At 44.5% G+C, this 16,355-nt stretch overlaps 1 protein-coding gene across 1 annotated transcript in view; it reads left to right on the top strand.

The window, feature by feature from the left end:
• Positions 1-15,269, top strand: part of LOC111976870 (cadherin-4-like) — a 614,552-nt gene extending 599,283 nt beyond the window's left edge. Inside the window, exons 15-18 of the mRNA XM_070447844.1 lie at positions 861-1,094; positions 5,894-6,033; positions 11,128-11,292; positions 13,273-15,269. Of these exons, the coding sequence (XP_070303945.1) occupies positions 861-1,094; positions 5,894-6,033; positions 11,128-11,292; positions 13,273-13,479 (746 nt within the window). The 3' untranslated portion in view covers positions 13,480-15,269. The remainder of the gene's footprint in view (positions 1-860; positions 1,095-5,893; positions 6,034-11,127; positions 11,293-13,272) is intronic.
• The last annotated feature ends 1,086 nt before the right edge of the window (positions 15,270-16,355 follow it).

Raw genomic sequence — 16,355 nt, 5'->3', positions numbered from 1 at the left:
ACCCCCCCCCCTCCCCCCCCCAAGCTACATCTGGTTCCCCTGCACCGTTTAGACTGACACAGTTCCAGATGCGCTGGAGTGCTGCGGGAAGGGTTTTGCAGCTTCGAATTACAAGTGTCCTAACTGGTCCGGGGTCTGATGTCCTGCGCACCGTGGTGGGATGGTGTGAGCCGGCATTCGGGAGGGGCTCGCTCACAGAGCGTGAGGACTGCGCGGGCAGCAGAGAGGGACGCGCATGCACATCCCCTCCAGCAATAGATACTAGGGTTCGTGACGCATGAACCAGTGGAGAGTGATGTCCGGGAAATGGAGACAGGAGAAGGGAGAGGGAAGAAAGAGGAGGAAAAGAGGAGAGAGGAGACGGGAGCAGGAGCTAAAAGGAAGGAGTACGGTGTGGGGAACACACACACACCACACACACACACACAAAGTGTCACACAGCCGCACCACTGGACAGAACGTCTCTACTGCCCTGCCTCATGGAGATGAGTCAGAAGAGCATCAGGTTAGTCGAATAGACTAGACTCGTGAATAAAAGGAAAGAGGAAAGGAGATTCGGTAAAGCAAAAATGGAAGACAGCATGGATGAGGGAAAGAAAGACAGAAAGAAGAGATGTATAGACACAGAAGATAAGAGTGGGATGCTCCTGGTAAGATAGAGAGAGAGAGAAGAGAGCTTCCGGGAAAAGCTGAGAGGGAAAGAGTAGATCGCTCAAGGCGGACACCGGCACGATGAGAGGGAAAATGGGAGCCAGGAAGCTTCGCTCCTCGCTCTCGGGGTAGTAGAGGCAGTGCCTAAAAAGTGTTTGAGTGTTCTGATATTGGGTATTAACAGTATGTCTCTCCCCTCCCCTTCCCAGGTGACTATGCCCGGTTGAGTTTGCGGATCCAGTATCTGAAGCCTGGGGTGTATGAGGTGCCTGTGATTGTGAGCGACTCGGGGAACCCTCCTCTCTCCAACAGGTCCATTATAAAGGTCAAGGTGTGTCCGTGTGATGAGAATGGAGACTGCACCCTGGTCGGGGCTGTGGCTGCCGCTGGACTGGGGACTGGAGCTATCATAGCCATACTCATCTGTATCATCATACTACTCAGTGAGTATACTGACTGGACATCGTAGATACACACAAACAATTTTTCTTGTATTCACAAGCACACAAAAAGAATACACATACACACCTGCCATACCTCCAGACGCTTCACTTAGATTCACTCAGAGCCATCACTTTCTTATTAACAACAAATCGGGTTCACCGCTGTTAGAGAGTATAGAAAGAGACTAGGTCTGTCAGAGTTAATTAGTTTACTCAAGTTCCGTTTTAATTTGACTGTAGACATCGCATTGACTGAAAGTGTTGAAAATACGCTGAAAACATCCCAAATACATAATCTATACAGCTAAAAACAACAATGCAATGTAAAACAAGTTGACATTCAAGTTAAAGAAAGTGTGCTTTCTCAATGTACAGTTGAAGTTGGAAGTTTACATACACCTTAACCAAATACATTTAAACTCAGTTTTTCACAATTCTTTACATTTAATCCCAGTAAAAATTCCCTGTCTTAGGTCAGTTAGGATCACCACTTTATTTTAAGAATGTGAAATGTCAGCATAATAGTAGAGAGAATTATTTATTTCAGCTTTAATTTCTTTCATCACATTCCCAGTGGGTTAGAAGTTTACATACACTCAATTAGTATGTGGTAGCATTTCCTTTAAATTGTTTAACTTGGGTCAAACGTTTCGGGTAGCCTACCACAAGCTTCCCACAATAAGTTGGGTGAATTTTGGCCCATTCCTCCTCACAGAGCTGGTGTAACTGAAAAAGGTTTAATGGCCTCCTGGCTCGCACACGCTTTTTCAGTTCTGCCCACGAATTGTCTATGGGATTGAGCTCAGTGCTTTGTGATGGTTGTCCTTAAGCCATTTTGCCACAACTTTGGAAGTATGCTTGGGGTTATTGTCCATTTGGAAGAMCCATTTGCGACCAAGCTTTAACTTCCTGACTGATGTCTTGAGATGTTGCTTCAATATATCCACATAATTTTCCTCCCTCATGATGTCATCTATTTGCACCAGTTCCTCCTGCAGCAAAGCACCCCCACAACATGATGCTGCCACCCCGTGCTTCCCGTTTGGGATGGTGTTCTTCGGCTTGCAAGCATCCCCCTTTTTCCTCCAAACATAACAATGGTCATTATAGCCAAACAGTTCTATTTTTGTTTCATCAGACCAGAGGACATTTCTCCAAAAAGTATGATATTTTTTATCAAATACACAATGACAGCGCAACACACAAGGGGTGGAACAGTGGCAAAGGTACCCACAGGACAGACATGTCATGGGTTTCGTCCTCTTCGTCTGACGAGGAGTAGCAAGGATCGGACCAATACGCAGCGTGGTAAGTGTCCATAACTATAATTTAATAAATCAAACAGAACACTGAACGAACATAACAAAAGTACAAAACAAACAACCCGAAACAGTCCCGTACGGTGAAAACACTAACACAGGATACAACCACCCACAAAACACAAAGGAAAACAGGCTACCTAAATATGGCTCCCAATCAGAGACAACGACTGACACCTGCTTCTGATTGAGAACCATACTAGGCCAAACACATAGAAACAGACAACCTAGACATACAACATAGAATCCCACCCACATCACACCCTGACCAAACAAAACATAGAAACATACAAAGCAATCTATGGTCAGGGCGTGACAAGACAGAATCATTTTAGTCTGAGGAGAGATTAAATAGCATTAATACAACAAAAACTATTCAAAACATACTCCTTTAGTTTACACCAAAGTTAAACAGATGTATTTTTTTCTTCATAATAAGCAGGAGTAATATTCTTAGCAGATCAGAATGACAGCAGATTGTACTTCTATCCTGCACTATGTGCAGTTGCAAACCGTAGTCTGGCTTTTTTACGGCGGTTTTGGAGCAGTGGCTTCTTCCTTGCTGAGCAGCCTTTCAGGTTATGTCGATATAGGACTCGTTTTACTGTGGATATAGATAATTTTGTACCGGTTTCTCCAGCATCTTCACAAAGTCCTTTGCTGTTGTTCTGGGATTGATTTGCACTTTTCGCACCAAAGTACATTCATCTCTAGGAGACAGAACGCGTCTCCTTCCTGAGCGGTATGACGGCTGCGTGGTCCCATGGTGTTTATACTTGCATACTATTGTTTGTACAGATGAACGTGGTACCTTCAGGCATTTGGAAATTGCTCCCAAGGATGAACCAGACTTGTGGAGGTCTACCATTTTTTTCTGAGGTCTTACCTGATTTCTTTTGATTTTCCCATGATGTCAAGCAAAGAGGCAGTGAGTTTGAAGGTAGGCCTTGAAATACATCCACAGGTACACCTCCAATTGACTCAAATGCTGTCAATTAGGCTATCAGAAGCTTCTAAAGCCATGACATCATTTTCTGGAATTGTCCAAGCTGTTTAAAGGCACAGTCAACTTAGTGTATGTAAACTTMTGATGCACTGGAATTGTGATACAGTGAATTATAAGTGAAATAATCTGTCTGTAAAAAATTGTTGGAAAAATTACTTGTGTCATGCACAAAGTAGATGTCCTAACTGACTTGCCAAAACTATAGTTTGTTAACAAGACATTTGTTGAGTGGTTGAAAAACGAGTTTTAATGATTCCAACCTAAGTGTATGTAAACTTCCGACTTCAACTGTACCTAATTTTGCTAACCGTTACTTTAGACAAAATCAAGACGTCAATATTCCTGTAATGTTTTTTGTATGAAAAATCTTAAATTAATTTCATCTTAAATCACAGCAAATACTCAGATTTTTACTTTTAGATTTGTTTGTATTGTTGTTAATGGTTAGATATTACTGTATTGTTGGAGCTAGGAACACAAGCATGTTGCTACACCTGCAATAACATCTGCTAAATATGTGTATGTGAGCAATAACATTTGATTTGATTAACTTTCTAAAATATATATATAATTTGACAGCCCTAAAACAGACATATCTTCCTTCCTCTCGCTTCCTCTCCCCTTCCCCCTGTAGCTAGAGGTCTTCACATATCCACCTGTACCCGTATAACCGAGACCCGATCCGGGACCCGAGTGGGTCCGGATCCAGAAATGTAAAGAATGTCACGGGTCTGGGTCGAATCTGATATGATTGTCACAGGTCTTGGGAAAATGTAATTTTAAATGACTTGTCCGGAAGGCCCCTTACAGATCTGAATGTGACTGCTGCAGTAATCTATGCTGCTGCTCTTGCTTTTCACGAGTGTGGAGTGTGGAGAGTGGCACGAGTAGCTTGTTGTTGTTGGCCAATCATAAGACATCAAAGTGGTAATAAGCTACAGTCATAGAGCCTCCGTGTGTGGCAAAAGTTAGGAGATATCTATCAATGGAAAATGGAATTAAAATGACAGAATTAAAAGGAGAAGGATAGGCTACAACAACCAAGAGCCAACAGGTAGCCTGCTACTTAATATTCTGAATGGAATTGTTATTTGTAACTGTAGGATGAAAAAGCAAATGCACTGCAGCCTCAATTAGCCTAGCTAGCTAACGTTAGCTAGCTTAACTAGCTTCTCCCAGTTTGATGCAGTCAAGACTGGTACTATGCAATCATATTTTAAGATAAATAATCTAGCTATGGTAGCTATTAGTCTACTATAGTTTGAGTCGTCTCTCTCTCCCTCCCTCCTTTCTGCTCCCTGTGTCACTCACTCACAGTACGGCCCCTCCACCGCCTGCTAGAGCTGCACCTCTCTCTCCCTCCTCTCGCACTTTATAACCTCCAGTTAATAAAGTAGCTTAAATAATTACTTTTCTGCTGCTTCACTCTGATCAGACCAGACAGGGTCTGGATCTGACCAGGTTTATACGGAACGGATCTAGTTGTCCTCCAGTCAGTTCGGAACGGGTCTCGCGAGTGGCACAGCGGTCTAAGGCACTATATCTCAGTGCAAGTCTCTGATTTGAATCCAGGCTGCATCACATTCGGCCGCCATTGGGAGTCCCATAGGGTGGCACACAATTGGCCCAGTGTCATCCGGGTTTGGCCGGGGTAGACCCTCATTGTAAATAAGAATTTGTTCTTAACTGACTTGCCTAGTTAAATAAAGGTAAAATAAAAATCTATATTTTTTAAGATTTTGCATATTGATCCGGTTGGGAAAGCCCCAGGTTAATTTCAGAATGGGTCCAACTTTTTGGACCCATGAAGATCTCTACCTGTAGCTACCACTATCTCCTCCCTACACACAATACATCAGATCCCTCCTTATGATCACATGGTATATTAAACCACCTTTCTTACCAGATGCTGAAGAGGGTAATGATTTGCTGTTCTCTTGTTTGGGCCTTACAATCAAACATTTACCATGCAGTAAACACAATAGCATACAGGTTGAATTTTAGATGGATGCTTAGCTGGCCACCAGCATGTGTTCTCTCTGAGTTGGTGACCCCATGGGTTTTATTATTGGGTTCTGTCAGACAGGGGTTTTAATGTGGAGTTGTCTTGCTGAGGTGCTGCTGGTGGTTTGTTTTGTGGCTGTGTGCTCATGGATTATATTTACATTGTGGGTTTCGCTCTTATGTATAGTGATACAGTCCTATGCTCTACAAATGTGTAGAGCTTTTTGTGTGGTTGTGTGTTTTGCAGTCGGCCTATAAGTGTGTTGTTAAAGATGTGCTGGTTGTGTATTTTGCCGTAGGTCAATAATGTGGGTCAAGTGTTTTGTAGTGGAAGTGTGTTAATAAAGTTTTATTGGTTGAGTGTTTTGCAGTTGAAGGGTATTCTTCAATGTGTGTTCATTGTGTGTTTTGCAGTATTATTGTGTTGTTAGAGGTGTTGTGTGTGTGTGTGTGTGTATGTTGTGTTCCAGGTATGGTGCTAGTGTTTGTGGTGTGGATGAAGCGTAGAGAGAAGGAGAGGCAGACCAAACAGCTGCTGATCGACCCAGAGGACGATGTCAGAGATAACATTCTGAAATACGACGAGGAAGGAGGGGGAGAGGAGGACCAGGTACACACGCACACACACACACACACACACACACACACACACACTGAGAGACTAACACATACAGAGAGACACTCACTGAGAGACACACACACAGATACAGACTTGTACACATATACATGTATGTTTACAGTATACAGTGCGTTAGGAAAGTATTCAGACCCCTTCACTTTATCCACATTTTATTAAGTTACAGCCTCATTCTAAAATTGCTTAAATTGTTTGTTTTTTTGTCATCAATCTACACACAATACCTCATAATGACAAAGCAAAGCAGGTTTTTATGAATTTTAGCAAATGAAATGTATGAAAAAAATTAAATGAACATTTACGTATTGTGAGTATTCAGACCCTTTACTCAGTAGCTTTGGCAGAAATTATAGCCTCAAGTCTTCTTGGGTATGACACTACAAGCTTGGCACACCTTTATTTGGGGAGTTTCTCCCATTCTTCTCTGCAGATCCTCTTAAGCTCTGTCAGGTTGGATGGGGAGTGTTGCTGCACAGCTATTTTCAGGTCTCTCCCGAGATGTTAGATCGGGTTCAAGTCCAGGCTCTGGCTGGGCCACTCAAGGACATTCCGAGACTTGTCCTGAAGCCAGTCCAGCATTGTCTTGGCTGTGTGCTTAGGGTTGTTGTACTGTTGGAAGGTGAACCTTCTCCCCAGTCTGAGGTTCTGAGCACTCTGGAGCAGGCTTTCATCAAGGATCTCTCTGTACTTTGCTCCGTTCATCTTTACCTCAATCCTGACTGGTCTCCCAGTCGCTGCGGTTGAAAACACCCCCACAGTATAATGCTGCCACCACCATGCTTCACGTTATTTTTTTTATTTTTTTTATTTCACCTTTATTTAACCAGGTAGGCTAGTTGAGAACAAGTTCTCATTTGCAACTGCGACCTGGCCAAGATAAAGTGTAACAGTATAACTTTAGTACCGTCCCCTCGCCCCGACACGGGCGCGAACCAGGGACCCTCTGCACACATCAACAACGGTCGCCCACGAAGCATCGTTACCCATCGCTCCACAAAGGCCGCGGCCCTTGCAGAGCAAGGGGAAACCCTACTTAAGTCTCAGAGCAAGTGACGTAACTGATTGAAACGCTACTAGCGCGTACCCGCTAACTAGCTAGCCATTTCACATCCGTTACATGCACTCACCCCTTTTCAACCTCCTCCTTTTTCCGCAGCAACCAGTGTGCCGGGTTCAACAGCATCAATGTAACAGTATAACTTTAGACCGTCCCCTCGCCCGACACGGGCGCGAACCAGGGACCTTCTGCACACATCAACAACGGTCGCCCACGAAGCATTCGTTACCCATCGCTCACAAAAGGCCCGGCCCTTGCAGAGCAAGGGGAAACCCTACTTAGTCTCAGAGCAAGTGACGTAACTGATTGAAACGCTACTAGCGCGTACCCGCTAACTAGCTAGCCATTTCACATCCGTACAAAAGCATAGCAGTGTGAACAGACAACACAGAGTTACACATGCAGTAAACAATAAACAGTCAATAACATGGTAGAAAAAAAAGAGAATCTATATACAATGTGTGCAAAAGGCATGAGGTAGGCAATAAATCGAATAATTACAATTTAGCAGATTAACACTGGAGTGATAAATCATCAGATGATCATGTGCAAGAAGAGATACTGGTGTGCAAAAGAGCAGAAAAGTAAATAAATAAAAGCAGTATGGGGGTGAGGTAGGTAAATTGGGGTGGGTAGTTTACAGATGGGACTATGTACAGCTGCAGCGATCGGTTAGCTGCTCGGATAGCAGATTTAAAAGTTGTTGAGGGAGATAAAAGTCTCCAATTCAGGAGATTTTTGCAATTCGTTCCAGTCGCAGGCAGCAGAGAACTGGAAGGAAAGGCGTCCAAATGAGGTTTGGCTTTAGGGATGATCAGTGAGATACACCTGCTGGAGCGCGTGCTGCGGGTGGGTGTAGCCATCGTGACCGAGTGAACTGAGATAGGCGGCACTTTACCTAGCATAGCCTTGTAGATGACCTGGAGCCAGTGGGTCTGACGACGAACATGTAGCGAGGGCGCAGCCGACTAGGGGCATACAGGTCGCGAGTGGTGGGTCGTATAAGGTGCTTTAGTAACAAAACGAATGGCACTGTGATAAATGCATCCAGTTTGCTGAGTAGAGTATTGGAAGCTATTTTGTAGATGACATCGCCGAAGTCGAGGATCGGTAGGATTAGTCAGTTTTACTAGGGTAAGTTTGGCGGCGTGAGTGAAGGAGGCTTGTTTGCGGAATAGAAAGCCGATTCTTCGTTGATTTGATTTTGGATTGGAGAATGTTTGATCATGAGTCTGGAAGGAGAGTTTGCAGTCTACAGACACCTAGGTACTTATAGATGTCACATATTCTAGGTCGAACGTCCAGGGTGGTGATGCTAGTCGGCGTGCGGGTGCAGGCAGCGAACGGTTGAAAAGCATGCATTTGGTTTTACTAGCGTTTAAGAGGCAGTTGGGAGGCCACGGAAGGATGTTGTATGGCATTGAAGCTCGTTTGGGAGGTTAGATAGCACAGTGTCCAAGGAAGGGCCGGAAGTATATATAATGGTGTCGTCTGCGTAGAGGTGGATCAGGGAATCGCCCGCAGCAAGAGCAACATCATTGATGTATACAGAGAAAAGAGTCGGCCCGAGAATTGAACCCTGTGGACCCCATAGAGACTTGCCAGAGGACCGGACAACATGCCCTCCGATTTGACACACTGACTCTGTCTGCAAAGTAAGTTGGTGAACCAGGCAAGGCAGTCATTAGAAAAACCGAGGCTACTGAGTCTGCCGATAAGAATATGGTGATTGACGAGTCGAAAGCCTGCCAGGTCGGATAAGACGGCTGCACAGTAATGTCTTTTATCGATGGCGGTTATGATATCGTTTAGTACCTTGAGGCGGGCTGAGGTGCACCCGTGACCGGCTCGGGAACCGATTGCACCAGCGGAGAAGGTACGGTGGGATTCGAGATGGTCAGTGATCTGTTTTGTTGACTTGGCTTTCGAAGACCTTAGATAGGCAGGGCAGGATGGTATAGGTCTGTAACAGTTTGGGTCCAGGGTGTCTCCCCCTTTGAAGAGGGGGATGACCGCGGCAGCTTTCCAATCCTTGGGGATCTCAGATGATACGAAGGAGAGGTGAACAGGCTGGTAATAGGGGGTGCGACAATGGCGGCGGACAGTTTCAGAAATAGGGGGTCCAGATTGTCAGCGCCAGCTGATTGTATGGGTCCAGGTTTTCCAGCTCTTTCAGAACATCTGCTATCTGGATTTGGGTAAAGAGAAGCTGGGGAGGCTTGGGCGAGTAGCAGCGGGGGGGGCGGGGCTGTGAAGGTTGCCAGGCAGGAAAGGCATGGCCAGCCATTGAGAAATGCTTGTTGAAGTCTTCGATTATCACGGATTTATCGGTGGTGACCGTGTTACCTTAGCCTCAGTGCAGTGGGCAGCTGGGAGGAGGTGCTCTGTTTTCTCCATGGACTTTACAGTATCCCAGAACTTTTTGGAGTTAGAGCTACAGGATGCAAATTTCTGCTTGAAAAAGCTGGCCTTTGCTTTCCTGACTGACTGCGTGTATTGGTTCCTGACTTCCCTGAACAGTTGCATATCGGGGGGCTCTTTCGATGCTATTGCAGTTCGCCACAGGATGTTTTTGTGCTGGTCGAGGGCAGTCAGGTCTGGAGTGAACCAAGGGCTATATCTGTTCTTGGTTCTGCATTTTTTGAACGGAGCATGCTTGTCTAATATGGTGAGGAAGAACATTTAAAGAATGACCAGGCATCCTCAACTGACGGGATGAGGTCAATATTCCTTCCAGGGTACCCGGGCCAGGTCGATTAGAAGGCCTGCTCGCAGAAGTGTTTTAGGGAGCGTTTGACAGTGATGAGGGGTGGTCGTTTCACCGCGGACCCGTGGCGGATACAGGCAATGAGGCAGTGATCGCTGAGATCTTGATTGAAGACAGCAGAGGTGTATTTTGGAGGGCAGGTTGGTCAGGATAATGTCTATTAGGGTGCCCATGTTAACGGAGTTTGATGGGTTGTACCTGGTGGGTTCCTTGATGATTTGTGTGAGATTGAGGGCATCAAGCTTGGATTGTAGGACTGCCGGGGTGTTAAGCATATCCCAGTTTAGGTCACCTAACAGAACAAACTCTGAAGCTAGATGGGGAGCGATCAATTCACAGATGGTGTCCGGTTTCCTCCAGACATGACGCTAGGCATTCAGGCCAAAGTGTTGAACCTTGGTTTCATCAAACCAGAAAATATTGTTTCTCATGGTCTGAGTCCTTTAGGTTCCTTTTGGCAAACTCCAAGCAGGCTGTCATGTGCCTTTTTACCAAGTAGTGGCTTCTGTCTGGCCACTCTACCATAAAGGCCTGATTGGTGGAGTGCTGCAGAGATGGTTGTCCTTCTGAAAGATTCTCTCATCTTCACAGAGGAACTCTAGAGCTCTGTCAGAGTGACCATCGGGTTTTTGGTCACTTCCCTGACCAAGGCCCTTCTCCCCCAATTGCCTGGCGGCCAAACTGCTTCAGAAATGTCTTGGTACCCTTCCCCTAGATCTGAGCCTCGACACAATCCTGTTTCGGAGCTCTACGGACAATTTATTTGACCTCATGACTTGGTTTTTGCTCTAACATGCACTGTAAACTGTGGGACCTTTATATAGACAGGTGTGTGCCTTTCCAAATCATGTTCAATCAATTGAATTTACCACTGGTGGACTCCAATCAAGTTGTAGAAACATCTCAAGGATGATCAATGGCAACAGGAGGCACCTGAGCTCAATTTTGAGTCCCACAGCAAAGGGTCTGAATACTTATATAAATAAGCTGTATTTTATTTTGTTTTTTATACATGTGAAAACATTTCTCAAATCTTGTTTTCGCTTTGTCATTATAGGGTATTGTGTGTAGATTACTGAGGATTTTGTTACATTTAATACATTACAGTAACGTAGCAAAATGTGTAAAAAGTTGAGTGATCTGAATACGCATATACATTGCACATACACCCACAAACACTGAGTGCAAGTTAGTTATGTCGTGAGGTTGACTGTATCATCTGTCTCTGCGTGTCTCTGTGCAGGACTATGACCTAAGCCAGCTACAGCAGCCTGACTCTCTGGAGCACATCATCAGTAAGCCCCTGGGGGTACGGAGGGTGGACGAGCGCCCCATCATCTCTGAGTCCCAGTATCCCATCCGACCTGCGGTCCCCCACCCTGGGGATATCGGGGACTTCATCAACGAGGTGAGGGGGGCAACCAGGGGTCATAGTATTGTTTTGTTTATTTCTTTATCAAGATACGGTTTAGTCCGTCAGCACTTTTCTACTTGGGATCTGACACAAACACAGACACAATTCCACATACAAGGCACAATGACTAACCTACAATACACAACTACAAACACTCAACATGAGACATTGAAATAAAAAATGAAGACATCTGTAAATATGAGAAGGTGCATATACTATGTACCTCCTTATTTCTAAGGTACATTTGACACACCTTCTGTTTCAGGTAAATGTGTGAGATCTGAGGATAATATTGCATAAATGTAGGCATTTTCTGCAAGTTGTTTATTTACAGGTTTCAACGCTCTTAACTTTGGCAACAGTGGAGATGGAGATTACCTGGCAGCTGTTATCACACACTCAAACACACACACACACACACATACATGTACGCACACATGCGTGTGTACGTAACCCCAATTTAAACACACTCGTGCAAGAAGGCTTTGACTGACAGGCGCCGTGACAACATGTTCACACTTGAGAAGTATTGGCAGCTGTTCAGCTTTGATCCATTCTGCCTACAAACACACACACACACACACACACACACACACACACACACACACACACACACACACACACACACACACACACACACACACACACACACACACACACACACACACACACACACACACACACACACACACACACACACACACACACACACACACACACACACACACTGTGTGTGTGTGTGTGTGTAATCTCGCTCCAGTAGTCTGGCAAAACACAAACACATGGTGGCTCGGCTGCCCACTGTATCCTCCTCCTTGGGGATTCTACATCCCTGCCAATGACATCACTCTGTCACTCCCAATATATTGCCTGTATGCCAACATTTCCCATCTCCTCTATGGTGTTTCCTTAGCCTGTGTATGTTATCTTGCTGAAAGCCTACCCTCCTCTGTCTCTATATAGTACTATACACTAACCTTGCTAATCCTGTTGGCCTTTGCTGTGATGCTTCCTCAGCCTGTGCTCTATTAACATGTAAACAGCCTAACACGCTCTGCTACGGAGAGYAAAATGGTCAGAGTGAGGTGTTCTCTCGTTTGTGTCTGGAAGTAGCTAGCTAGCAAGCTAGCTTGGGTGCTTGGTTGGRACAAGCATGCATTGGCAGGCAAGCTACAGAAGGACGAGTAGGCTACAATTCCCCATCGTTTATCAGTGCAATTTTGATGGCCAACTAGCTGTAAAAGTTTGAGAGGGTTTATCTAATGTTCCTTCGTTATATTTTAGCTCATCTTGCTCTGGCTAGCATTAGTTGTTGAGCTTGTTGTTGTTCATGTGCATAACTGAGGGAGAGAAAGCCTACCCTTTCATGGTAGTTTGATCAATAGCACTGTAAAGTTCCCAAAATGTAAGAGGCCTCCGTGGGATTTACATATTTGCAGAAATCCATTCAGGTGTATTTTGTGGCTTTTGGCAAATGTGCTCTAATGATCTAATGTCGCACTGTTGCAACTGTCTGTAAACACACAGTCCATTTCAAAGTGAATGATGGCTGGCCCATGTGGCAAATGACTTGTTTACATAAAGGCCTTCTGTAGCTCTGATTGGCTATAGCGCACTGGTAGACTCCTGTGTTGGACGAGACAGTTTTTTTTTCCTGTTTTATTGACTGCAGTGTCTATTAATTGTCCAAACGTACGGCCGCTCTCCCACTCTATATTGCTATAGAATTTTCACAAATGTCTTAGTATATGTACTTCCCAAACATTCTAATAATTTATGAAAACGTGAAAATGACCATATCTAAGTGCTCGCTTGTCAGAAAAGGTTTTTTAAAAAGTGTCATATTCTTCCTAGGGGTGTATATGAACAGATTTGAATATTGCTAAAATGCTGTCAGTTCCACTTTAACCCCCCTCCCTCCCTACAGGTCAGCCTGTTTACTATTAACTCTCTCCTCTCTCTATCTCCCTCCAGGGTTTGCGGGCGGCAGACAACGACCCCACGGCCCCTCCATATGACTCCCTCCTGGTGTTTGACTACGAGGGCAGTGGCTCCACGGCCGGATCCGTCAGCTCCCTCAACTCCTCCAGCACAGGGGACCAGGACTACGACTACCTCAACGACTGGGGCCCCCGCTTTAAGAAGCTGGCCGATATGTACGGGGGAGGGGAAGACGACTAGGGCCACAGGGGGCCCGGTCAAAGATCAACTTCCCCAGTCCACCCTACTCAGCTGGTCTGCCATGCTCTCTATGTCTCTACAACCTTGGGAGGGTCCTCAGATCTCCAACTTTAATACACACCCCACACACACACCAACCAACTGAACTGACCTAGCAACTGACCAATCAATTAAGCAACCGCCATAGTGGACTGTGCAGCAAGGCAGCTTTGGGTCCTACTGTACTGTACTGAGCCCTCTCCTGCTCCAAGACTGTCTAAGACTGAAACTTATGCTCTCCAGGTTTTTTGGTAGATTATGGGGTTGGTTACTTTTGTTGTGTGTTTTTATTTWWWTTTTTTTATTTTGTATTATCTCTTGCTGTCTTTACTGTCCTTAAAAGCAAGCTATTTTCTGGTGTTGGGCTCCCCATTTCCGCATCAGCCCTCAGCCGTCCCTTTGCAGATAGTCCAAGCTGCATATTGTGTGACGGGGAAGAAAAGAAAGAGAAACACAGAATGTCAATTTTTTCTTCTGCGTGGAAGGCCCTGGTTTAATCTCTCTGAACTTGAATTCCATAGAACAGAAGCAGTGTTGTTTAAGAAGTGCCTTCACTGGTGCGTATTTTGTCTGACTCTCGCTAACTCAGGATTGGTTCCCATTTTCTGGGCTAACGTGGGGCACCGCCCCCTTATAACCCCTCAAATCTGACCTTCATGTTCGACTTCCTGTGTGTCATGTCCATCACCCTGTCATGCAACATGGACAGACACAGGAGAAGTTGCAGAGGGGATTTGCCTTTGGGGGTGAGGGGGTATCAGGAGAGGGAGTGCTCTGTACAAAGACACATTACCAGTCAAAAGTTTGGACCCACCTACTCATTCAAGGGTTTTTCTTTTGCTATTTTCTACATTGTAGAATAATAGTGAAGACATAAACAATATGAAAACACATATGGAATCATGTAGTAACCAAGAAAGTGCCAAACAAATCAAAATATATTATATATTTGAGATTCTTTAAATTAGCCACCCTTTGCCTTGATGACAGGTTTCGAGCGCCAGAGAGGGTAGGCACCAGAGAGGGGAAGAGGGAGCAGGCGTGACAGATGGAGTGCTGCATCAGATGACCTGGCCTCCACAATCACCCGCCTCCACAATCAACCAACTCAACCCAATTGAGATGGTTTGGGATGAGTTGGACCGCAGAGTAAAGGAAAAGCAGCTAATCAGTGCTCAGCATATGTGGGAACTCCTTCAAGACTGTTGGAAAAGCATTCCAGGTGAAGTTGGTTGAGAGAATGCCAAGAGTGTGCAAAGCTGTCTTCAAGGCAAAGGGTGGCTACTTTGAAGAATCTCAAATGTAAACTGTTCAAAGGTTTGGGGTCATTGTTGTTAATAATAACATCAAATTGATCAGAAATACAGTGTAGACATTGTTAATGTTGTAAATGACTATTGTAGCTGGAAACGGCAGATTTTTTATGGAATATCTACATAGGCGTACAGAGGCCCATTATCAGCAACCATCACCGCTGTCTTCCAATGGCACGTTGTGTTAGCTAATCAAAGTGTATAATTTTAAAAGGCTAATTGATCATCAGAAAATACTTTTGCAATTATGTTAGCACAGCTGAAAACTGTTGTTCTGATTAGACTAGTTGAATATCTGGAGCATCAGCATTTGTGGGTTCGATTACAAACTCAAAATGGCCAGAAACAAAGAACTTTCTTCTGAAACTCGTCAGTCTATTCTTGTTCTGAGAAATGAAGGCTATTGCATGCGAGAAATTGCCAAGAAACTGAAGATCTCGTGCAACGCTGTGTACTACTCCCTTCACAGAACARCGCAAACCGGCTCTAACCAAAATAGAAAGAGGAGTGGGAGGCCCCGGTGCACAACTGAGCAAGAGGCCAAGTACATTAGTGTCTAGTTTGAGAAAGAGATTAATGGCAGCTTCATTAAATAGTACCTGCAAAACACCAGTCTCAATGTCAACAGTGAAGAGGTGACTCTGCTGGCCTTCTAGGCAGAGTTCCTATGTCCAGTGTCTGTGTTCTTTTGCCCATCTTAATATTTTATTTTTATTGGCCAGTCTGAGCTATGGCTTTTTCTTTGCAACTCTGCCTAGAATGCCAGCATCCCGGAGTTTCCTCTTCGCTGTTGACATTGAGACTGGTGTTTTGCGTGTACTGTTTAATGAAGCTGCCAGTTGAGGACTTGTGAGGCATCTGTTTCTCAAACCAAACACTCTAATGTACTTGTCCTCTTGCTCAGTTGTGCACCGGGGCCTCCCACACCTCTTTCTATTCTGGTTAGAGCCAGTTTGCGCTGTTCTGTGAAGGGAGTAGTACACAACGTTGCACGAGATCTTCAGTTTCTTTATGCAAGTTTCAGAAGAAAGTTCTTCGTTTCTGGCCATTTTGAGCATGTAATCGAACYCACAAATGCTGATGCTCCAGATACTCAACTAGTCTAAAAAGGGACAGTTTTATTGCTTCTTTAATCAGAACAACAGTTTTCAGCTGTGCTAACATAATTGCAAAAGGGTTTTCTAATGATCAATTAGCCTTTTAAAATGATAAACTTGGATTAGCTAACACAACGTGCCATTGGAACACAGGAGTGATGGTTGCTGATAATGGGCATCTGTACGCCTATGTAGATATTCCATAAAAACTCTGCCATTTCCATCTACAATAGTCATTTACAACATTAACAATGTCTACACTGTATTTCTGATCAATTTGATGTTATTTTAATGGACAAAAAAATTGCTTTTCTTTCATAAACAAGGACATTTCTAAGTGATCCCAGACTTTTGAACGGTAGTGTATTTTGATTTGTTTAACACTTTTTTTGGTTACTGCATGATTCAATATGTGTTATTTAATAGT

The sequence above is a fragment of the Salvelinus sp. IW2-2015 genome, linkage group LG17, assembly GCF_002910315.2.
Source record: "Salvelinus sp. IW2-2015 linkage group LG17, ASM291031v2, whole genome shotgun sequence".
NCBI classification, from domain to species: Eukaryota; Metazoa; Chordata; class Actinopteri; order Salmoniformes; family Salmonidae; genus Salvelinus; species Salvelinus sp. IW2-2015.
The sequence above is the reverse complement of the archived record's forward strand: the minus strand, read 5'-3'. Positions and strand labels throughout refer to the sequence as shown.